Source organism: Siphateles boraxobius, unplaced genomic scaffold (assembly GCF_051911475.1).
Source record: "Siphateles boraxobius isolate OS27281-9 unplaced genomic scaffold, OSU_SipBor_1 130, whole genome shotgun sequence".
Lineage (NCBI taxonomy): Eukaryota > Metazoa > Chordata > Actinopteri > Cypriniformes > Leuciscidae > Siphateles > Siphateles boraxobius.
In genome coordinates, this window is record NW_027508734.1 from 11,826,774 (window position 1) to 11,851,194 (window position 24,421).

Below are 24,421 nucleotides of genomic sequence, written 5' to 3' on the forward strand. Positions count from 1 at the left end.
GTTTTTATAACCGCCAGGAATGAGATATTGCATTGTTGGACAAATTACTGTAATCGAACAGTAATGTAATTGTGCAAATAAACTAGATATGAGTTGTATGTCTGTACTGACAGTTGTACCCTACATGAAAATCTTGTTTATTTTATTATTTTTGTTTATTTTTTTAGTGTTTATTTATTTATATTTATGCACATGTCAGCTCAATGACTCAAATGTCTGAGAATGACACCATTTTTGCCTTGCTTTCCCCCCTCCATCAACATTAGTTATATTTGTCTTGAATGTGTTTGACTGCTGTTATGATGTGATCTTTCCCTCTCTCTGTGCAGCACATAACTGCTGTGAGTCAGTGCTGGTCACCCTGTGCTCAGCGGGACGGGACGGTTACATTCATACTCTGGCCACCGAACACCTGCACTTCATGCAGGACCTGGCCTTCGACATGGCCCAGTTCCTGGTGAGTACGGTGGGGCAGACGGACATACTGGAAGAGGCTCTACTACTGGACGAGCATCAGATCCCACTGCAGGAGTGCGAAAAGCTGGACCAGAGTCTGTCCCTGGCCCTCAGACACCTCAGGCTGCCCCCTGGCTGGAGCCTGCTGGGGAACAACACACGTGAGTGCAGCTCAATGGAGGCTAGTTGTTAGATCTGGTTCAAATAGGGTTGTATGTTCAATCCATGATTTATTATTATCTGATACACAATGAACAAAGTAAATGTTGTCTTTTAACTGACCTAAACCGAATTTTCTTTGTCATGATCAGAGTACTGTTTATGTAACTTGCAGCCCTTTGCATTCGTTGCAGTTTTGATTTCATAAGTTAAGTACCTTTGTTTTAAGAAGTTGTCTGTGTACATCATCCAATAGGAGATTATCTACATCAAATGGGGGGATTGTCTCAGCAATTATGATGTGGTCCTGTAGGGGGCATCTAAGCGTTAGCATTGGTGTACTGTAGTTCATCAGGCTTATTCTTGATTTGTCTACAAAACCAATAAAAAAATACAATTTACTGCCATATTTAATATAACATTTTATATATTATAATATATTATGTATTATTATATAAAAATATAAACTGCTACATTTTGGAGAGCTTATAATTCTTTATTATTCTTGGCCTATGACTTATTTTGTCTCAATTTTATCTTGTTCTTTTTGGTTTCATTACATGTTTACACTCGTGGTAATATAAAATAAATAAAATAAAACATAAAATGGCAAAATATTTATTGGTCTTTCAATGGTCTTAACCATTTTAATCACAAATCACTGGTCAGGAAATTAGGAAGAATTGCACAAATACTGTAGATAAAGTAACTTATCCTTAAAGTAACCTTCCCCTACTTGCTGACAGCATTTTACAGGAAGAAGAGTCAGTGTTGTCCCACTCAATGTTAAGGGCTTCAAACAGTTCTTGAGTAGTCGAAAAATGTCTCCCAGTTCATTTGTGTTTAATACTAGACCAAATATTCTCTGAGCAGGCTAAACATGATTGTTCTCAAGCCACTTGTTTTTTGTCTTTGCAATTTGGTCAGGAGCGTTTAAAAATAACATCTGATTATTCTTTTTTGATGAAAAATGTTCATTTGTGGGAAGCAATATTCACCTGTACTCCTAAGCATTAAATTACTTTTCCCAGTGAAATAGCTCAACAATACTAGCAGCTAAAAAAGCTTCCAACATAATGACTCTCTTCCTCCATGCTTCACTATGGTAGAGATGCATTTATTATTATATTTCTCAACATGCAACTCGTGTTTCATTGTGATTCATCACTCCACACACAACTTCCCATATTCTGACAAATACTTAATTCTGTCTTTGATGCTTTTCTTAGACAGCAATAGCTTTTTAAGTAGTGCCTTTGTTTAAATTTTGCTAATATCCTGACCAATCATTTGTTATTAAAACAATTAAAAGCTTAGTGTTTAGCCATTTTTGGGCTTGGTCCATGATTTGCCCAGCAGTGTAGTAGAGAATGTACTGGATGATATTCTCGAGCACGTATCTGAAGCCAAATAAACGTCCCTAAATGACATTCCAGATCAGGTTCCAAGTAATCAGAACAGTTCCTTTGAGTTCACAGCGATCACATGGCGTTTGACAGGTCACTTACAGTTTGACGTTAATTACAACTGCCAGATCTTTTTAAATATTTAATTAATTAATTGCTCCGCTGCTCCGGGTGTGTGTATCCACGTTTGCAGTGTGTGTGTGTTCACTACTCACTACTCTGCTCCTAATGTGTGTGCACTTACTTGGATGGGTTAAATGCAGAGGTCAAATTCCAAGTATGGGTTACCATACTTGGCCATCACGTGTCACTTTTAACTTTAATTAACTGCCATTGTTTTGAAGACAAACACTGATCCAGGTCTGGTTTACTGTATGTTCATCCATTTTTTTCCCCCTCTGAACACTCTTGTTTCTGTATTTCAGAACTTGAACCTCAAGAGACCCTTCTACACTTTGCAGCCCGTCGTGGGCTCCTCAAAGTGGCCAGTTTTCTCCTCAAGCAGTCAGGGGCCCGAGAGGCCCTAAAACTGTGTAACAAACAGGGGGCCACACCGGTGCTCATCGCTGAGAGCCGAGGACACATGTCTCTACTGGAGCTCTTCAGCCGGTGAGTAATCCACTTACAGTACATACACAGCCTGTTATTCACATGAAAACAACATCAGTCTGTACTGATGGAGGAACATGAGTGAATGGGAACTCTATGGGCACCAATCTACTGTTGAATAATTGTTCTCGCACTGTGAGTTAAATAGTCAAAAACAGTCTTTGTATTATAAGTGAACTTCTACTGCAGTTATGATTTTTAGTACGTTTTAAAACGGTAAGCATCATACAATATCTGACTGTTTTATACCACTGTATTATTCATTCTAAAAATCAACAACAATGTCATTGTCAGTAACTCTTATTGTGTCAGGCTTATTGAAGGATTCAGATTTTGAATGTGCTGTTAATTATTTCACAAATCATGTTTGCATTTATATTTATTGATGAAGTTACGGGGTTATTGGTGCTTAAACTAAAATCATAAAAATTGTCCTTTGCAATAAAAAAAAAATAGAATATAAAAAAAGGAAACATATTTTAGCCAGTTGCCAATGCAACATTTCTCATTTTTGTTTAGTTTAATTTGAAGTACTAAAACAACTATAACTAAAACTGCAATAAAAATGAATAAAATAAAAAATAAACAAAAACTAATAAAAAAGGCAAAAAAACAACAAAATTACAAAAAAAAGCTAAAATTAAAATGAGAACAGAAAATATAAAAATAAAAATTATAATAGTGTATTATTGCTAATAAAATTATCACTGTTTCTCTTAAAAAATATAAATTAAGGTGTCAAACGTCATAACATTTTAATGTGGCTATCATAGCTCGGATAATATATATTTGGATTAATTCTATAACATCTTTTTGAATTTATAACAATCTCTGACTTTTGTCTGCTGAGATTGGTATTTTGGTGAATACTGAACAGAGGACGAGACTGTGATGATCTAAAATCATCTTAGAATCTAGTAGAGGGGCTTTTTTTCCACACAAGAAACATCTGAGAAGCAGGATGTCTCCATTAGCTCTCTATTAATCTAATTGCTGAGACATAAAAGCGATCTAATTGGGTATTGTTCTTTAATCTTAAGCATGCTGCTTCAGAGAGCAGTGACGGTTGCTTTCCTATGACCTGGTTGACAAAAATCACTCCACCCAGCATTAGTCAATGCTCCAGGCCCAGATTTTAATCATTACCTCTTATTATTACACACTTGAGTTGGCAAAAGAGTACAAAATATGCATGTAGCTGTATAATAACTTGATTTGTGTATTTGGATCACTCTCCACTGTCTCTTGAACAAATAAATCAAAGCAAGTACCTCCATAAGAACTATAAATTATATTGAGTTTCATGATTACAGCAGAGTGTTATTCTGTTTGAAGTTGTAATGAAACTGTCTGGGCATATCCTGTTCATCCGAGGGCTTGTTTTGATTTAGGGAGGATTTGGATGCAGACAATGGTGTTGAGACGCTCAGACAGATCTCCTCCCCGGGCAGTCGCGTGGTACAGCACCACCCCTCTCTGAACACCCACACCCTCTCTGTGGGCACCGAGCCGGGCGGTGCATCGCCCAACCTGCAGGCTGACATCCTGGCACTGCGCAGCCTCATGCTTTGCCATTGTCAGGGGAATGTGAGTCAGGTCAGGATGTTGGCAAATCTTTCTTTTCTTTTCTCTCTGTCTGTTCTGTTGTTGATTTATTCAGCATGATGAGGACAATATGTGCAAATGTGAAGAATAATGATGGTAATATATTGATAAAGACGGTATAATGCAATTGTAAGGGAAACGTTACTTCAGTTTGAACCATTTGGTTAAAAATGTGATGTCAAAAAGATCAAATCATAATAAAACACTATTGTTAATTTTAAATGGAATTGTCACAGCTTAAGATGATTGAAAGTGCAAGAGTGCAAAGTTGAAATATTTTCATCTGAGAAATCTCTGCTAAATGAATGCATACTATTATGCAGGAAACAGAAGGGAACTTGTTTGCCAAGAAATATCCCTCAGATTTCAACCTCCACCATAAATAGTCTCCAACAACTGTAGATGTACAATTCATTGCATTGACATAACTGTAGAGTTAGATAATTGGCTTGAAGGAGAGAAAACTCTAAAGCTGTTGTTCTTTGTTCATGTTCAGGGAGGAGTTGCGTTTCAGCAGAGCTCAGATTCTCCGCACATTAGCCAAGAATGTGATCATGGCCTGGAGACCAGAGTTTGCTTTTGTGAAGAGGCACCGCACGACTCCCCTGATAAGAGAGAACGAGGGTTCACTCCTTTTAGCACAGAAGAAAGCAAAGGAGAATGTAATGACCGTCTGGATCATTATGGTGACGGAGGTCCCTCGCTCAGCTGTGAAACTGCCACGGCTCTCCTACACATTGGTGATAGTGAAGAAAAGCGGGCGTGTGCTTGTGAAAACAGTGAGAATGATTGCAGAGCGCAAGAGGAGAGCTCAACTGCTGGTGTAGTTAGTACCGGGGACATTGGAGATAGTAGTGATGGTTTGCAGAGCAATTCTGTGAACGTACCCTACAGAACCTCTTCCTGCGGACAACAGAAAGAGGAAGCTGATAAAGCGGACGACTTAATCTGTGAAGCACCGGGGGAAAGTCAGGAAAAAGGACACAACTCTGTAGATGAGAAAGCATTGGAGGAGAAAGAGCTATCTGAGCGTAACCCCACCGCTGAAGCAGGAGATATGGGAATTACTCAGTCTTTGGACACGCCGGAAAGCTCGGATGTTGAATCTTGTTCTCAGGGTTCTGAGACTGATGATGAGGAAGAGGATGGGTGCAGAGAACTCGTAGAACCAGTGGAAGTGCGGGAAGAAAGCAAGGAACTACCGGAAGTAAATCCAGATGGAGATGCACCTCTAGATTGCTTGAACCAAAATTGGTTTGAAAATGAAATGCGTGTTTGCCGAGACATTCGTGATAAAACTGGTGACCCAGGAATTTATAAGCTGGAGGGATCTGAGGGAGGTGTTTGTGAGATTATCAGGTGTAATTTGGAAGGTAATCAAGACGATCTTGATTCTTCAAGAACTTCTGATCAAGAAGATGCCAATGAAGAGTTTCAGGAGACTCTAGAAATGCCATACTCGGAAACAGATGCCGACCAACAGGAGGAACTTAGTGATACAACCTCAAGGACTTCAGTTGCTGAACATGAGGGTGTTTCATGCCTGCATGTAATAAATCGAGAGCTGTTGCCTGTAGGAAATCCAATTCTTTCTTTTATTGAAGATGCAGTGGATGAAGGAAGTGAGGTTGACGGACAGAGACTGTTAAGTTCTTTCGATATATCACAAACTGAGCCTGGATCAGAACCTGGATCTCCTACAGCAACTAGTGAGGAAACCTTAGAACCTGAAGATCTTGAGGTTCTTTTAGGTTCCTGCTGTGAGGGGATGGAGAACGTCCAAGAGAACCAGGAGAACAAACTCATTTTTGAAGCTCAGGCAACACTGGAGGAAGTGCTTGAGTCTGCGATTCCTGCAGAAATGGAGAAAGTGAATATCTCAGATGACTCCTCTCAGGATCTCAGGACCTCAAACAATGGGGTCATGCAGGGCACATCAGACATAGAGTCTTCAGAAGGAAATGCATGTATAGTTTTTGTAAATACACATAAATCTGGAGATCAAGGTGTCCTAGGTGATCCCTCAGACATACCTGTTTTCAAGTCAAATGAGTCTGGAAACTCTGGGGAAAGTCTGGCAGTCAATACAGAAGATCTGATGAGTGTTTCGGTCCACAGTGACCATGTAGAAGGTGCCTTACATGTCTCTAAGGCACTTGATAAGAATGACATTATAGATTTTTCTGTATGTCCTGAACAAGCCCAGGAAAGCTTAGATCCAGTGTCTCAAGTTGTAGAATCTGCAGTGGATGAGGTTGGGCAACCAGTTGGTGAAGAAGACCTACTGAAAGGTAAGTTGAATGATAAAAAATAGATACATGTATGATATACCATATTTTTTGGAAAATAAGTAAGCGCATGATTAAGTTGCACCAGGTCAAAATTGCATTGAGAGAACACAAGTTGCATCAGAGTATAAGTCACATTTGATTACATTCACATTTGTAAAATACCAGTATATAAAATGAAACTTTTACGAACATTAGTAACACTAAAGTTCCGCTAAACCTCTGTTTACACTTTGTGCATGCATTATATAAGTACTTTGGAATATAAGTCGCAGCACGTTTTAGATGATAACAAATATGGGACTTGTATTACAGAAAATACGGTAGCATATGCATTTGATGACATATATATATATTTATTGTTGCTTCAACAGTATTGCTGGTCTAAAACATGAAATGTTCTGAATCAAGGAGAAATGTACTAAAATCCATTGCCAAGATCCAAGTTTAATTTCATCTCTGATCGAATATTGCAGTGTGATTGCGTAACAGTCTCTATTAAAGCACCCGCCTTCCATAATAAACCAAAATCAAGTAATTATACCTTTCAGATCCAACGGAATAATTGTAAGTAGTCTGTGCGCCTCCATCCCGCACACGCCTGAGAGAACAGGGCGAATTCATCATGATATATGTACACAACTAAATGTAGCTTAGCAACAGGTGATGTCATTAGGGGATGTCCAGGGAAGTGAAGTTACAAGACGAGGTCAGCATCCATTTCCTGACTTTTTTCTCTGTTCTCACAGTGACCGAAAAAGTACATTTGGTACACCCATGTTTTTAAAGGGGTTTTGTTATCTTTGCGGAGTTACGTAACTGAATAGAAATAGTCAGACTTATAATTTCCAGAAATATCCCTGTTTCATTGGTGCATTTGTTGGTTCAGGACATGTTTTAGTTCATTTATCATTTAATAAAAAGTGACTCATATTTTCCATTTCTTTAAAAAAAAAATATCAATGATAATCTTTTTATCTTTATATTCATGAAGAACATTTTTTAATATTTGTTCTACTTTTTTGCTAATTAATATCTGACTGATTAAAGTTATTGTAAATGCTAAATGTTCTCTCACAGAGTCCAATGCACATTTGGAGGATCATATGGACTTTCAGAAGACAATGTGGCCTGATATCATGGACAAAAAAGATGCACCACTGGTTAGTACTAAAAATATAGTGTGTTTGGACTATATATTTAATTTACTACACTTATGAAATATGTTGTGGGTGTATGTTGTGACATGACTAAATAACATCCCATGATTGTTGGGTTGCAAAAGCTGTAAGGCTGCCACATTTTTTTTTTTTAGTTTTTTTAGTTTAGTTTTTTTTTACTGTAAATTTTTTATTTTGTTTTGATTGATGATTATGACTGTTGTTACGCTGAGCTGTTATGTTATGCGCCACATTTGTTTATAAAGTTGTTTAATGATGCTTGGCAAACCCAACAAGACAAGTCAAAATAATTATTTATTTATTTTTTTACCAAAATAGGCTCATACTTTTTTGTTATGATCCCTTCAGCAAGGAGTCAGTATTTACAGTTGCTTTGAAGTAAATCATTTTGAGCACCGAGCTCCAAATAGGGGAGACACTTCTATGAAAAACAAAACATAATGTCCTGTTACTTGGCTGCATTTTGGTCGAGTCACCATGGTGTCTGGCCAGCGTGTAACTGATCACAGATGTGGTCCCCCCTTTCATCTTTAGCCTTACTTGTTACATAAAGATCTGAGAATTATAATAAACATCTGAATATCTAGCAGTAATATCTTGGTATGTATATAGCCAGTGCAGATTAAAGAACAGAAATACAGCTGCGTTCAAAACATTGGGGTCAGTAAGATGATATAAAAAGAAAAAAGAAATTAATACTTTGATATACCAAGGATGGACTAAACTGATCCAAAGTGACAGAGGAAAAAATAATGTAAAAATGTATCACGGTTTTCACAAAAACATTAAGCAGCATTTCATAATTGACATTACTAATTAGAAGAAATGTTTCTTAAGCTCCAGGTCCGCATATTATTAGAATGATTTTTGAAGGATCATGTGACACTGAAGACTGGAGTAATGATGCTGAAAATTCAGCTGCTTTGCATCACAGGAATAAATTACATTTTAAAACATTAAAATAGGAGATGGTAATTTTAAATTGTAAAAATATGTTAACAATATTGCTATTTATTTGAACTATTTTTGATTAAATAATTGCAGCCTTGGTGTGCATAAGAGACTTATTTCAAAAACATAAGATTTCTTTCTTTTTTTTTTTTTTTGAACAGAAGTGTATATGCAGCCATATGCTCCCTGCCAGATGACATTATTTTTGGCTTCATTTTTGTTGGTTTGCTCTAAAGTGCTGCATACACAGCGTAACATGATTGTGCTGCTGTTATTCAAGGTAAAAGAGTTGCTTTAGTGTCTGTGGTCACAGAAACACTAGATGTGGTAGCGTTGAGGCGTGAAGTCCAGAAGCAATGTGGATTTGTTTATTTTGTGAGACTTCAAATTAGAGGACTTGAACAGAGAGTAGAGATGGTTACAAAGTGTGTGTATGGTTGTGTGTGTGGTTGTGTGTGTGGTTGTGTGTGTGGTTGTGTGTGTGTTTGTGTGTATGGTTGTGTGTTTGTGTGGGTGGTTGTGTGGGTGGTTGTGTGTGTGTGTTTATGGTTGTGTATGTGTGTGTGTGTATATGGTTGTGTGTGTGTTTGGTTGTGTGTGTGTGTGGGGGTAGTTAAGGTATTCTCCATGTCAAGGGTATTCAATTAAAGTTTCAAGATTTCCAGTCTCTATATTTCTTTCCCAGCGGAGGTCCAGGCAATACTTTTTTGGAATCATTTTAAATTTCCATCTGAGCAGCAGTAGTCAAAATAGTCAACAAATATGAGTAAATTAAATGACAGATGAAATAAATGGTATTTGCTGTATTCTAATTTTCTGCAGTGTTTCAGTGAAAGTATCAATCTATTTTGCTGTTCACTATTTTTGCCAGTGTTGTTAATAGAACCGTGTCATCTGCAGCTCTTAATGTGCTCTTTAGCGGAAGAGAGAAGCAATGCGCTCAGAACAGGAAAGTCTTCAATGAAGCACATTTGACTCTAGATAAAAATATTAGAGGATACAGCCAACTGTAGATATTATTAAAATTGTTAATTTATGCACATGGCTTGTCTTAAAGCATATTAAAAACATCACATAGACATATAAACAACATTAAAAACTTGATTTTCACCACAGGGAGTCTTTAAAAGGTCCTACCGGAACCTAAATGACCACACTTTTGAATGCTATTTTTGTATGCTTATAATAAATGGGTGAGAAATATAGTGCATGTTTAAAAAAAAAAAAGCAGTTGACAAAAAATTAACGCTGTCGCTGTGCTTTGGTTTGATCTGTTGAAAAAAAAAAAGAAGAAGAAAAAAAAGCTGTCGATTATCCACTCTCCTGCTGGATGTTGACAGTTTTATGTCTTGACCTCTGGGCCAGCTGTTCATCCACAGGTTTCTTTATTACTGTTTGGGGGAATGGGGGGCTGGGGTTACCCTTTTATGTGAACCACAAGTGCTGAAGGCCTTTTCCTGCTAATTATAACCAGCCCCATCCTGGCAACACACGAAGCCACGGTTTCTGCTTCTTTCACCTCTGGACTGAGATCATGAGCAGATGGAAGAAATCACTTGTAGGTGTTGCTCTGCCTCGTTTCCTCTGGGCAGAGGGTGTGTTTGTGATTGTGTATAAACATGGTGCACGAAACACTGAGAAGCTTTGACAACGTTTCAATGGCGGTGTCAGTCAGAAAGGCATCAGGGCTGTTATCAGTGTGTCCCACCGGACAGGCTTTCCTGCAGGGATCATTCGATTCAGAGAAGGAAGGAGAACTGTGACAGAGAAAGATAGGTGACTATGTGGGTCATTTTTGTTCTGCGGTATTTTTTTTAACTTGGTAAAAATGCTAAAAAGTAAGTATTTCTATAAAAGGGTATAGAAAATACCCTAAAGTATACTCTGGTCAAGCTAAGTAACCTTAATTGCTTGATGTTTTACACAATGGCAACTCAATTAACAGGATAAAACATTAAGAGCTAAAGTTAGCCACTGTGAATATAAACATCTGCTCCTTAAGGAAATTAGTTTAAATCCATTTCCTCATTGAGCTATTGAAAGTTAACTAGTCAGCTTGTTTTGAAAAAAAAAAAAAATCTAAATTAACATCCAATTCCTCCAATCCATTTCTAATACTTGCTGATGCTAGCGCTGTTGTTTTCTTAGCCAAATGATGTCACTTCCTGGAAGATGATCATCAAGGCACTGGCTTTTGTTAATTTTGGGATATTAAAAAACTAAGAGCAGGGGAAGTTGATATGTTTTTTTAAATGCTATTTTAGCATATGTATATATATATATATATATATATATATATACTGTATATATAGTTATACACTCTTTTATACACTTTTTTTATACACTTTTATTTCAGTTAATGATTGTTAAAGATTATTTTATTTTGCTTAATCTATTAATGTTTTTAATAGTTATAGTTTGTTAATGATAACAACCCAGACTATAGATTGATCTTAATGTAAATAAAACACTCAGGAAAACTGAAAAAATATATTTTTAAATAAATTAATGTTTAATATTAATAACGTTCTTTTTATATTAGTTGGTGCAGCATGACAACAATCAAATATTATATTGACATTTTATATAGTTTGGTTCTCAATTAAGTGACCATGAATTTAAACTCATTTCCTTGCAGAGCAGAAGCACTGTGCTATATAACCAAACTATATAAATTATGTCCATAATATTTGATCCAATATATTAAAACACATGAGGCAAATGCACTGCATAGCAGGAATGACCCATGTGCAGATGTGTGAGAAAGAGCCGATAGGGTTGGGATGGTGTGGCAGGCGCAACGAAAGAGGAAAAGAGACTGTTTGCATATGCGACTGTCTGAGAGAGAGAGAGGAGAGAGAGAGGAGAGAGAGAGGAGAGAGAGAGGAGAGAGAGAGGAGAGAGAGAGAGAGAGAGAGGAGAGAGAGAGAGAGAGGAGAGAGAGAGAGAGAGAGAGGAGAGAGAGGAGACAGAGAGAGAGAGAGAGAGAGAGAGAGAGGAGACAGAGAGAGAGAGAGAGAGGAGAGAGAGAGGAGAGAGAGACAGAGAGAGAGAGAGAGAGGAGAGAGAGGAGACAGAGAGAGAGGAGAGAGAGAGAGAGAGAGAGAGAGAGAGGAGACAGAGAGAGAGAGAGAGAGGAGAGAGAGGAGACAGAGAGAGAGAGAGAGAGAGAGAGGAGACAGAGAGAGAGAGAGAGAGGAGAGAGAGAGGAGAGAGAGAGGAGAGAGAGAGGAGAGAGAGAGGAGAGAGAGAGAGAGAGAGTGTGTGGGGGATGAGCGAGGGAAAGGGGCCGGCCCTTCACACAGATGTGAAAGATTAGGAGCGTCTCGTTTTTCCAAACGCTTGAGCCATGGAGATTGTGCCTGTCAGGACCTCATGTGGGAAATAAGCTTTGTTCAGTGTCACAGTTTCTCCTTGCGTATGTTGGAAAGATGTATGAACGATACAAGCGGAGGTATAGTTTGTGTGCCAAAGGAGAGAGAACTGTGGATGTAGTTTTAATCAAGGTAAGGAGATCTGAAATGTTGGCATTCAGTGCTGTTGCATTGGGACTTTATATAATATGACTTGTAGGTTTTAAACTTGAGGTCCACAGCACAAGTCTTGTGCGGTAATGTTGTTTTATAATTCATTCGCAAACATTACAATGCTTAACATATCTATTTTACTTGAGTATATCAGTAGTTGTACATTTTGTATTTTGATAATAGCATAAAAAAGCAAAGTTGAGAGATGTTGGAAGAATACAGTGTTATAAAATAAATGTGGATACCATCAACCATTAGATACGTTGATCTTGGAAGATTGTGATGAGTTTGAGTTCAAGTTGAAATCGTCTCACTAGAGTTGCACGATTTACTATCTTTCCTATATACTGCATGTACTGATTATAAATGGTATATATTTTTCATAGGAGTCGAAGAGTATCAATACCTTGCAGTGACTTTCCAAGCTAAGGTTAAGTTTCTGCTTATAGAAAGCATCTGTTTTTTGCCAAATGTGATAGACATGCTCTTTGGCGTCCCATTCAGGAATCTCTGCAGTCAGCTGTTCTTTCTGTGTGCCCAAACAGTGTCATGTCTTATTTGTTGATTCATAGTTCCTTTGTTGGGTTGAGACATCTGGCATTCACACTTCATGTCATACAGCCTGAAGAGTGTGTGTGTGTGTGTGTGTATGTGCACAAGGTGCGGCTTGTTTTCAGCCGTTTAATTTGTTTCAACAGACAAATACCCTGAAGCACTGATCTGCCAGTTTGATCAGCCACTGAAGACGTGCGGCTTGATCTGTCTTTACAGCCATTAGCACAGATGTCACTTCTTTCCAGCCTCAAATCCTTAAGTTCTCAATAAGCTATTGAACTGTATGTGTTCAGTGTTATCGGCATGAAGCTTATATGTATCTCAAATCACATGGCAATTCATTTGATTCAGCACAGTTGATTCAATACACTTAAGTCAACATTAACAGAATTCAGTTTTATTGTAAATGAATCATCATTGCACATTTAAGAAGTACAATACTTGTCTTTGTAAAAATCTCAACTACTTTCCTTTTGAGGTGATCAATCATAGTCCACTTTCCAAAATTCCAAGTTAATTCCTGATTGATAAATGAAGTCCGACTCCACACTTTCTTTTTTTTCTCATTGAATATGTTTTTTCCACTCAGCAATACTTAATATACTACCATTCAAATGTTTGGAGTCTTTAAGATTTTTGTTTGCTTTTGAAAGAAGACTCTTGGATGCGTTTACTTTATCAAAAATACAGTGAGAATTGTAATATTCTGAAATATTATTACCATTTAAAATAATGGTTTTCTATTTGAATTTATTTGAAAATGTAATTTATTCCTATGATGAAAAGCTGAATTTCCAGCATCATTTCTCCAGTGTCACATGATCCTTCAGAAATTATTCGAAAATGCTGATTTGCTGCTCAAGAAACAATTCTTATTATTATCAATGTTGAAAACAGTCGTGCTGCTTAATATATTTATGGAAACCATGTTACATTTTTATCATGATTTGTTGATGAATAGAAAGTTCAAAAGATATATTTTTGTCACTTTTGATCAATTTAATGCATCCCCCCAAGTATTAATTTCCTTAAAAAAAAACCTTACTGTCCCCAAAACTTTAAACTACTGTATTTCCGGAGTAAAATAGTTTGCGAATGCTGCTCCTTAAGGACTTCAATCCAGCACATTTGATTCAGTACATTTCTCTAGATGGATTTAAGAGCCTTCCGCTCTTAATGACTCCTAAAGACTGGATGGCTGTTGGGTTGGAGCAATGCCTCTGGGAAAGCTCAGATACAATGTTTTGACTGTAAATGGAGTTTGCGCATGAGTGTGTGTGTGTGTGTTTGCGCATGCATGTGGAGGTCAAGAACTGCGTGAGTCGAAGGGGCGGCTCAGTTTGGTGACAGTCTGGGAGCCGCTGCTCAAATCCTAACGGTTTCCTTTGGCTCTTAGCCTGGAGAGAATGATGGAAACGGGCCGCCGGCCAAGTGACTTCATAGCGCTGTACTGCAACTAAAAATCACCATCTTTACAATCAGCACAAACTGGAGATTTTGGAGCTTTGCACAGATTAAACACCGCGATCTTGGAAACAAAAATGGTTCTGTAGGAACATAGCTACGTCAGGCACAAATTTTTTTTTCAAAATGTCCCACTTACTGATTTCTGTGTTCTTATCGTGCCATATTTATTCCCAAAGCAGTTGCTTTTGTATCACAGCTTTTGTTCCCGCTGCATGCATCGAGAGCCAGCGCACAGTCTGTCCACTTTCAAACCAGATGTGTTTTTATTGGGTACACTTCTGAATGCTCTGTGTTCAACGGAGTCTGCTGGCACGGCCTTTTTGGTTTCTCCCATAGCGCCGCAAATATGCAGTGAGAATGGCAGTGGTGCCAGATTCTGGAAAGGGACATTGGGCCATGTTTGGCTCTGAACAGACTTCAGGGTTTGGGTCTGTGTTTTGGAGAGTGGTTTGAAACTGCGGAGATATGTGCAGTGTTTTTAGAGTATTATGTAATATATAGGGGTTGACATGCAGTTAAGAATGCAGTTTTCTATTTGATGTTACCATGTGCTTTTTCTCCTTTATCAGACTGGAGAAAGAGGAAATGCCTCAAACCTGCATTGCCTGCATGAGCATCACAGCTCAAATTGTCAGGAGCATGTGTGCTAACTGCTGAACAATAGCTCTGCATGTTTGCCTTTTGTTGTTATTTATGCACATTTTTCGGGAAGTGCATTTTGAACTGAGTAAAGGTTCTTCATGAAACCATCAATGACAATAAAGAACATTTATTTTTTTAAGGGTGTAAATGCACACTATCGCAAGTTGAATGAAGTCCCTCTTTATCTTGTATATTTTAATGCTACGTTCTTTTGTGTGCTTATAGCTATGTGGCAGTAAAAGTAAAGTAAATCTTTACTTCCTATTCACTGAGTTGCCATTTGAGACAATTCTCTGCTATTGTACTAAACGGGATTGCATTGGATTTTATATTTATCTATTATCTCTAATGATTTGTTAGGTTACTTTTGCCGTATTTCACTCAAACCAAGTTGTTGCTCATTTCAAACTTTAACATTGAATCAGTATACATGTATTGTGTATATTTCACCACTTCAAAATTTTACCATTTCAAAAGTTTGGGCTCAGTATAAATAATTAAATAAATATACATACATACATACACACACCGCGCGAGGATGTAATTATTAAATTGAGTGACAATATCAGCATATTAGAATGATTTCTAAAGGATAATGAGACACTGAAGACTAGAGTAATGATGCTGAAAACTCAGCATTAACATCAGAGGAATAAATTACATTTTAAAACATATTAGAATCGGGGAAAAAAAAGAAAGACTCTCACCGGCCCCAAACTTATGAATGCTAGTGTATGATAAATGCTTTGTTTTGTGCATATTTTTTTTGTTCTCAAATCATCTCACAGTCCACATTTAATTTCTATACAGGCTGTCTTTTTACCCCTGGACATCTGATTTTAGTGTGAGCAAATCTTAAAAATAAAATCCCAAGAGGATCAATTTATCCAATGAAAGCATCTCATATACTTTGCAATTACACAAACCCTCAATTTACCAGGTCACAAACTGACAACTGTAGATCTCATTTATAGTTCTACCGCTGTTATTGTACTAGACACCTGTGCCTCAACAATACAGCTCTTTTCATTTATAATCTTTTTAACATCAGCGTATTTGTTTTTCAGCGACAGTGGATGTGAGATACCATCACACTATAATGGGAACTGCTACAAATAACCCAAAGAGTGTGTGCTTGTGCTTTGTGGCCTGTTTGTAGGCAGGGTCTGTGCTCGGGACAACAGACAGCAGTGTTCTCCTTCCCAGAGGCACATAGTCGATAGTCAGAGCCCTGGCATGGACGTGCTCATCAATGGAGTGTTGTGCATTGTTAATTGCTTTAAAACTGTGCATAGATACTTGGTTTTTGACAAGCTCAAAGGGTGTGAACATAATTATTCCCTGGCCAGGATGGAAATGTGAGCTGTTCCTGGGTCAAATCAAAAGCGATTTCTCTCGTTTGTCCTTTTTCTTCACGTTTTTCTCCTTTATTCCCTTCCTCTTGGTATCCTTTGCTGACCATCTTTCTCCCCCGTCCCATCTTGAATCACCGGTGTGACCCTGTAGCTGGATTATAACAAAGGCGAAAGAGCTTTTCACTGTGCTTTCCAGTCGAGTGAATAACCATCAGCTTTGCAGGTCGCTTTAATACAGGCTTTCTATTGTGGGAGCTTTGTACAGGTTGCTGTTCAGTACCAGTACTGCCCGTAATATGAGATCTGTGTAAACATTTCCAATAGACTGTATGTATTCACCCTTTCAGTGCCTCAGATCAAAAGCTGACATATAGTAGGCAATCAGGCATGGCAGTGTTTGGGCCTCTTAATACAGACTGAAACTGGTCTTTGAAAAAGGAAGTACAGTATACTAGATACACAAGAAACCCAAATACTTCTTGACTTTAATGCTTTTTAGTTCCAAGATATATGTGACAAAGTTAGTTTGCTTGACACAAGTGAGGTATGGCAAAACACACATTATATAGTGCTTTTTTATGTTGACATCAGCAATGTGATAAAAGACAATTACGTTTATGTACACTTCAAAATCTTAACCAAACGTTTGAATGGTAATGCTTTTAAAATAATTATATTATACTCACAATGGACTTGATCAAAAATACTGTAAAAACAGTTATATTTCCAAATATTACTACAAATTAAAATAATGCTTTTCTATTTTGGCATGTTTTACAATTTAATTTATTCCATTCAATGTTAAAATTGATACACCTTGGCTGAAAAAGTTTTGTGGATTTTTTTTCATGTTTCGTCAATGAATAGAAAGAACAGCATTTTATTGAAAAATAAATATTTCGTAACATTTATTGAATGTGTCCTTGCTGAATAAAAGTATTAATTTCTAAAAAAAACAAAAAAAAAGGTAGTGTATAATAGATAGTATTTACTGCTATAATAATTGCAATAAATGTTTCTGCCTCAGGGTACGTCTACACAACAGCGACGTACTGAAAATGCAACAGTTCTTACTTAGTGTGTTTCGCGTACAGACAACAACGTCATCATACAGATTTTCAAAAGTTTGCGTTTTCAGGCTTCATCACCCAAACGCCATTGTTGCGGTAATGGACGGTCAAAACCCATAAAAAGTTTCCAGTTTTTAGTTGTAAAACGGTGTTGTGTAAACGGCCCCTACATGTAGTTCACTAGCGTGTGTTTGCTGTGCAACTAGGTGTATTAACCAAAGTCTGTAAAAAAACCCAGACTGCACACCTTTGCTCTCTTCCATTGAAGAGAAGTGAAACAGCCAATGTCCAAATGTGGTGCTGACATCTTGGAGCCCCACCCACACTCCCTCAGAATCAGTTTGTACAGTTAACTGCAGAACAACTCATTATGTCATGCGAAATAAACAGTTATGGAAATGTAGAAATTAAAGTTGAAGCTCCAATCTCTTCTCGAAAGTCCCAAAACAAGTCCATTGGTGCGTCAGTGACTACTTCCCTCAGAGAAGCTGTCAATCACAGCCGTCAATCATGAAGTCACTCTCTCTTTTTTCTAGCATCAAATAACTAACTAAAACCAAACTTATTTAAAATAGAACACTTGAACTTACATCAGCGTGATAACAACTACATAAAATAACAGAAACTATCTTTGTTAAACATTTATTTGACTTGTAATTTCAATTTGATTAGTTTAGTTTGTCTCACGTCCCATTAGATTACATGGAGAGGGCGGAGTTTATGACCTATTCTGCATCCAACCACCTGGGACGATCGAAACATTCTGGCTTCACTTTTCAGGACTTGTGAGGCACACTTGGTATTATCATATAGAACAATTCAACTAATGTGTTGCCACAGGTATGTTTATCGGCTATTATTAAAAATTAGCCACAGTCGAAGCTTTTCAAAAAAGTTTACACCTGTGCAGTTTTTCAGCCTATAGTTAGCCTACATGCTAATGTTTTCTCAATTTCTTAATTTTCTATTTTAGCTCCATATATTCATAAACACGCTTTCGCTGGTAACTAAGGACAAAAGCTGTAAAACTACGATGTAGTTTTCAACACATTTATACTGATACTCCCAAGACTAGTAATTTTGATTTGTATTAAACGTAACTATGGATTAAGACACGGAATTCTCTGTAGTGCACAACTTCTCTTCACACACAAACACGGCTTATCATATTTGAGCTGAATCTGTTTTATATGCTGGTTTTACCTTTGCAGCCTTTGTTTCTTCTATGTACTTGGATTGAATCCAACCAGCAGTATAGCTTGTTTGGATGTGTGTCTTGTGGGGACCATCACAGCATTGGATCCTGATTGCTGAAGCCTCTGTTGTCCCTCAGGGCTGGTGTGAGGTGGTGTGTGTGGTCTATGATGAGTGAGATGCAGCTGTTATGGGCTCCACAAACCGCAGACTGAGCTCAAACTTCATGCATGCTGCAGTCTCTGAGCATATGTGAGCGAAGCTCCTGCTTCTGTTTCCCTGTTGCCTTTGCTTTTGTTAGCAACCCTCATTTTCACTGACCGTTTCAGCAATTAGAAAATAACGGAATCCCCCAAATTCCAGTTGTATTGTCATGCATCTGATGTTTTTATTATTATTTTTTGCAGTAGGTCAAGCAATTCTTTCCAGTTAGACAGTCACATGCATAAAACCATATCTTCCTCTTTCTGTCTCCAGATCCACAGAGACAAAGACACACTGTGTTCCAGTGTTTCTCAGAAGAGACACAGCCTGTCCACAGGTAAGATCACACATCCCTGCTATCATATTGTCGACGATGTTAAGCAATGCTATTATTTACCTAGTAGGGTCTTAGTTTATCTTATGGCTGCATGGAATTATACAAACTACACAGAAGATCATATATTTAAATTTGTAATTTAACCCTGTAGAGAATGTGACAGTACAGTAATTGGTTAAATAAGTCTGCATTGAATGAGTCCAGAGAAATATGAACTCTAAATATACACCATCATTTAAAAGTTTAATAAAATGATTATATTTTTGTTGTTTTTGAAAGATGTCTTTATGCTCAGCAAGGCTGCATTTATTTGATTAAAAATACAGCAAAAACAGCATATTCTGATATATTGTTTTTAGAATTTAAAAGAACTGCTTTCTATTTTAATATATTTTATAATATAATTTATTCCTGAGATGCAAAGCTAAATTTTCAGCATCATTACTCCAGTATTCAGTGTCACATGATCCTTCAGAAATCATTCTAATATGTTGATTTGCTGCTCAATTATATAAATTATTATTTAATCTCAATTATTAATAATGGTTGTTATTATAAATGTTGAAAACAGTTTTTACTGCTTGATGTGGAAATCATAATTTTTCTTTTCACTTTTTTTTTTTGAAAGTTAGAAAGAAATAGAAAGTTCAAAAGAACAGCATTGCTGAATAAAACAACATTTTTAACAAGAAGAAATGTTTCGGCAAATCAGCCTATTAGAATGATTTGCATTTACCATCACAGGAATTAATTAATTACATTTTAAAACATAAAACTTAAATTGTAATAATAGTTAACTAGTTGTATTTTTGATAGAATAAATGCAGCCATGGTGAGCATAAGATACTACTTTCAAAAACATTAAAAAGTCTTAATAATTCAAAACCTTTGAACAGTAATGTATGTGTTATACAGTGATGTGAATAAGTTAGGACACCCATGCTAAAGTTGCCTAAAAAGAGGAATAAAGAATCATATTTTGGAAATTGATCTTAATGCCTTAATTGGAAAAATGAGGAAAAATCCAATCTTTAAGGACATCAATTTTCTTTGTGTATGAGTAATGTATCATAAATAAATGTTCTTCCTTAAAATACAGGGTGCATAAGTCAGGACACCCCTATGTTAAATTCCCATAGAGTCAGTCAGATTTGTATTTTTAAAGGCCAGATGTTTCATGGATCTAGGATATTATGCATCCTGATAAAGTTCCCTTGGCCTTTGGAATTAAAAAAGCCCCACATCATCACACACCCTTCGCCATACCTAGAGATTGGCATGGGGCACTGTCCATAAGATCATCTCTCAATGCAAATCAAACCAGCTATTAGGCTAACTGAAATAAAACCATGCCAATCTCTAGGTATGGTGAAGGGTGTGTGATGATGTGGGATATTTTAATTCCAAAGGCCAAGAGAACTTTATCAGGATGCATAGTATCCTGGATCCATGACATAACTGGCCATTAAAAATAAAAAATCTGCCTGACTCTATGGGAATTTAACATAGGGGTGTCCTGACTTATGCAACCTGTATTTTAAGGAAGAACATTACTTATTTATGATACATTATTCATTCACAAAGAAAATTGGTGTCCTTAAAGGTTGGATTTTTCCTAATTTTTTTAAATTAAGGCATCAAGATCAATTTCCAAAAGGTGATTTTTTTTTTGTATTCCTCTTTTTAGGCAACTTTAGCATGGGTGTCCTAACTTATTCACATCACTGTATATTATACTAAAAAGTTTAGGCTCTTAAAACAGTCTAATTTTATGATCTTAAACTGTTCCTAGGTATGTTTATGCTTTTTTATGCTTATGAAGTAAGCTTAGAAACATGTTAACATAATTTTCTATTTGAATCATTCGTGAGTCACATTGCTCATGCATTTCATGTGATGAGCTCTATTTAATGTGGCATGTGTGCTCACTTATGAGGTTCCATGACTGTCGGGATGCTGTCTATTTAGGCAGGATAGTCAAGCTGTAAAGTTAGTCATAGTTTCTTGTAGCAAAAACATTTCCATCCTCTCTCTGACCCTTAGAATTGAACAGGTTGTTTTGACTTTTGTACCTTTGAGGCTTCTATACAATATGTATGGTTTGCTAACTTCTCAGGAAGGCGGGAACTTTGCGATGTGAAGTTGCGTTGTTGTCGGAGTGTGTCTACAGAGATTGAACTCTGTTAGTTCTCAAATGAAGTATGGAACAGAGAATAGCAACTAGTGCTTGTATAGAGGAGCATGATGACTTTATCTTTAGATGTACCTTCAGTGGCTGATATTAAAAACAAAATGCATTAAAACCACAAACATAAGATGCAGTGCTGAAAAGAGAGATCTCCTGTTTAATGAAAAGTGTGTTTCAACCATACAGAATGTTTTGCTTGTCCTGTTGTGAATGTGTAGGGATCTATAGCTTTCTTTTTTCCAGTTTTTTCTGACTGGATTGTCTTAAACACACAACTTAGTTTGAATCACTGCTATATTGTTATAAATGCAGGATGCATGATGATATTTATTGATCAGTTCCTCGTAAGCATGACACCTTTTTACAGCATTCAACATCGTTGCAGTTTGATCACAGTACAATGCTTTGAAAACCATGCTAAAATAAAGTCAAATAAAGTAATAAAATAAAGTCAAAAGTCAAATCGTTCATTATGCTATAATTTCACCAAATATTGGAGTCAATCTTTTTGTCAACTTGTTTTCTTTCAATTAGGATAGGTTATGTATCTCTTTTTGGAACTGATTGATCGTAGGCCTTTTATCCGTCAAGACCGTAGGTTTTATCTGAGCTTATGCACCTCTGTTTTTCAGTGAAAAAAAGCATTATTTGTGGACCATTTTATCAATATTCAACAAAATATGGAATCCATTTACACTGTTTATCACTCTAGTGTGCTTTAATGTTTAACCAGGAAGTTTGTTTTGAAATGCTTTTATCTTGTATAAAACGGCTCAAAGTCACACTTCAGGTGTTCCAGGTCAAAAATGACCAACCTACAAAAACTAGCTTTTAAATCTCCCGTTATGCTATATTATCACCAAATATTGGATTTAATCTTTTTGTCAACTTGTTTTCTTTCAATTAAGACTTTTTTCTCTCTTTTTCTTTTAATAAGGTTTTGCATTTATTTTTGAAACTGATTGATCAAATACTGAGGTGCATAAGGTCAGATCAATGAGGCCTACGATAAATAAGTCCCAATAAGAAATACAAAACCTGTGCTAATTGAAAGAAAAGAAGTTGACAAAAAGATTGAATCCAATATTTTGTGATATAGCATAACAAAAGAGTTATAAGCTATTTTTTGTACACAACAAGTGTAAAAAGGTCAGGAAAAAATACAAAAATTATCTAAAACATTTAGTGAATTAGTTATGGCCTGTGTGAGACAATATATTTTAGTCCAATGCGATAACATGAGGATTAAATTATTTTGAATTCAATTTTTTATTTTATTTTATTACCATGCTAAACATATTTAATTTAATTTCAGTGTTAAAAGCCCCACAGAGCCACATTGTTTACAGCTTCTCGGTACTAGATCAGGAGAAAGTATTTTAGCATCACATTTTGGTTGCATGGTTGCAGTTTTTAAAAGCATTCAGACAATAGTTTTGTCACTGAAACGTAACTGTAATTTTTTTATATATATATATATATATATATATATATATATACACATACTAAATTCTGCCGTTCTCCACAGAGGCCTATCGTGGCCTGTGTTTATGTTTTCAGTTGTTTGTAATGACGTTTGCTTTTACTACAGCATTGGCTAATTAAGAGCACACACACACACACACACACACACAAACACACACACACACACACACACACACACACACACACACACACACACACACACACACACACACACACACACACACACACACACACACACACACACACACACACACACATTGAGAACGGGCAGCTGTGGTGGCTTTAGCGAGACCCCTCCTTCACTTCCCAAGACATGGAGCCACCTGTGGGCAGTTAGACAGCTGACAAAGCTCACACTCTTGTGACAGATCTACTAAGTGTTGATCCCAGATCCAGTTCACTTACACTAAGCTTACATAGAGAATGTGTTGCAAAACCCAGTAGAAAGTGAAAGCGAGAGAGAGCAAAGGAAACAGGCGGTATTTTTTTCTAGGTGATGGAATCTGTTGAGGTTTGTCATGATGGTTTCCTCTCCCACGTGATATGGTTTTATCCACGCTATGATAACATTTTGAAGCATCTGTCAGTACCGCACCAGGTTTGTCAGACTTTGCTCTAGTGAATACATGTGCTGTTGTACAAAGATCTGTTCTGAAGGGGAAGGCGCACGTTTTGTTTAAACATTGGGCTTAAGTAAGAGAACTAGAGAATTTAGAGACTTTTAGCACACAGCTTTAAATTGTTCTGTCATTGTGTAAATGCGTGTTTATGTGTGTGTTTGTAGCAGAGAGTTCACTGTATCCAGAGTTTCACACTTGCAACTCAGAAACGGTCTCATTTCGAGACTCAGGCAGCGATACAGAGGGATTTCTCAGTCCTGACACTGGAGAGGAGAATGTCTTCAGAAAGGTAAGAGAAAGAAAAAGCAGACTACATTTTCTGAAGAAAATATGAGTGTTTTTTGCCACAGGACATTTTGTGGTTTTTCTGAGTGGTTCCTTGGGCATTTGTGTATGGTTGCTCAATGGCCAAGTCTTAGAATTTTTTTTGTCTCTGGATATGGCTTGGCTGTCTCCCATATTTATATATTTAGTTAGTTATTGATTTTTTTTTCAATTTTGTCATCCAGCTGGCAAAATTGTTAGTCTGCTCACTTGGAAATAAAAACAGAGCACAACAAGCTGCACAATTAGAGGGTTAATTCATGTCTGTAGCACAACATGCTGGATGCAAGTTTATTTATGAGGGTTAAGAGCTTTTAAAAAAATCCTTAACCTAAGTTTGAGGAATAGTAAAAGTGATGCCTTAGCACAGGGATTTTCAACATTTGAGCACTGTTAGATTAAATATAAAACAATGGCTGTCAATGGGATCAAATAAATTGTTTTTCTTGACCTGCGTATGCTATGATACATATCATTTGATCTCAGAATTGGCCATTTTATGCTATCATGTGACTACAGCTCTGTTTTAAAAAAAAATAAAAAATTTAGGACACCTAAATGTTAAAATCCACCGGAGGTGGATTTTTTTTTTCAACTATAGGTCACGTGGTTATAAGTTCTCTAGAAACCTTTTAAACCTTATACACACACGCTTACAAACCACCCCCTCTGCTTCCTTGCACACATGCTCAATAGAAGCTATTTCAGGGGTACATGAATAGAGGGCTTTCATCCCCCACCAAGAACACCAACAAAAACCTCAATGTGTGTCAAAAGCACAAATCCTCTTCACCTTGT

The 24,421-nt window shown here is 36.8% G+C and overlaps 1 protein-coding gene across 6 annotated transcripts in view; it reads left to right on the forward strand.

The window, feature by feature from the left end:
- The window catches only part of LOC143737014 (A-kinase anchor protein 13), an 80,857-nt gene that overhangs the window by 21,562 nt on the left and 34,874 nt on the right, over positions 1–24,421 (forward strand). For 5 of the 6 annotated variants that reach the window (XM_077227914.1, XM_077227916.1, XM_077227917.1 and 2 more), the window contains exons 4-10: positions 330–617; positions 2,447–2,630; positions 4,022–4,226; positions 4,732–6,526; positions 7,604–7,686; positions 18,943–19,006; positions 23,467–23,588. In XM_077227914.1, coding sequence (XP_077084029.1) covers positions 330–617; positions 2,447–2,630; positions 4,022–4,226; positions 4,732–6,526; positions 7,604–7,686; positions 18,943–19,006; positions 23,467–23,588 — 2,741 coding nt within the window. Of the gene's footprint in view, positions 1–329; positions 618–2,446; positions 2,631–4,021; positions 4,227–4,731; positions 6,527–7,603; positions 7,687–18,942; positions 19,007–23,463; positions 23,589–24,421 lie in introns of all 6 variants that reach the window. The other variant, XM_077227913.1, reaches the window with a different exon arrangement.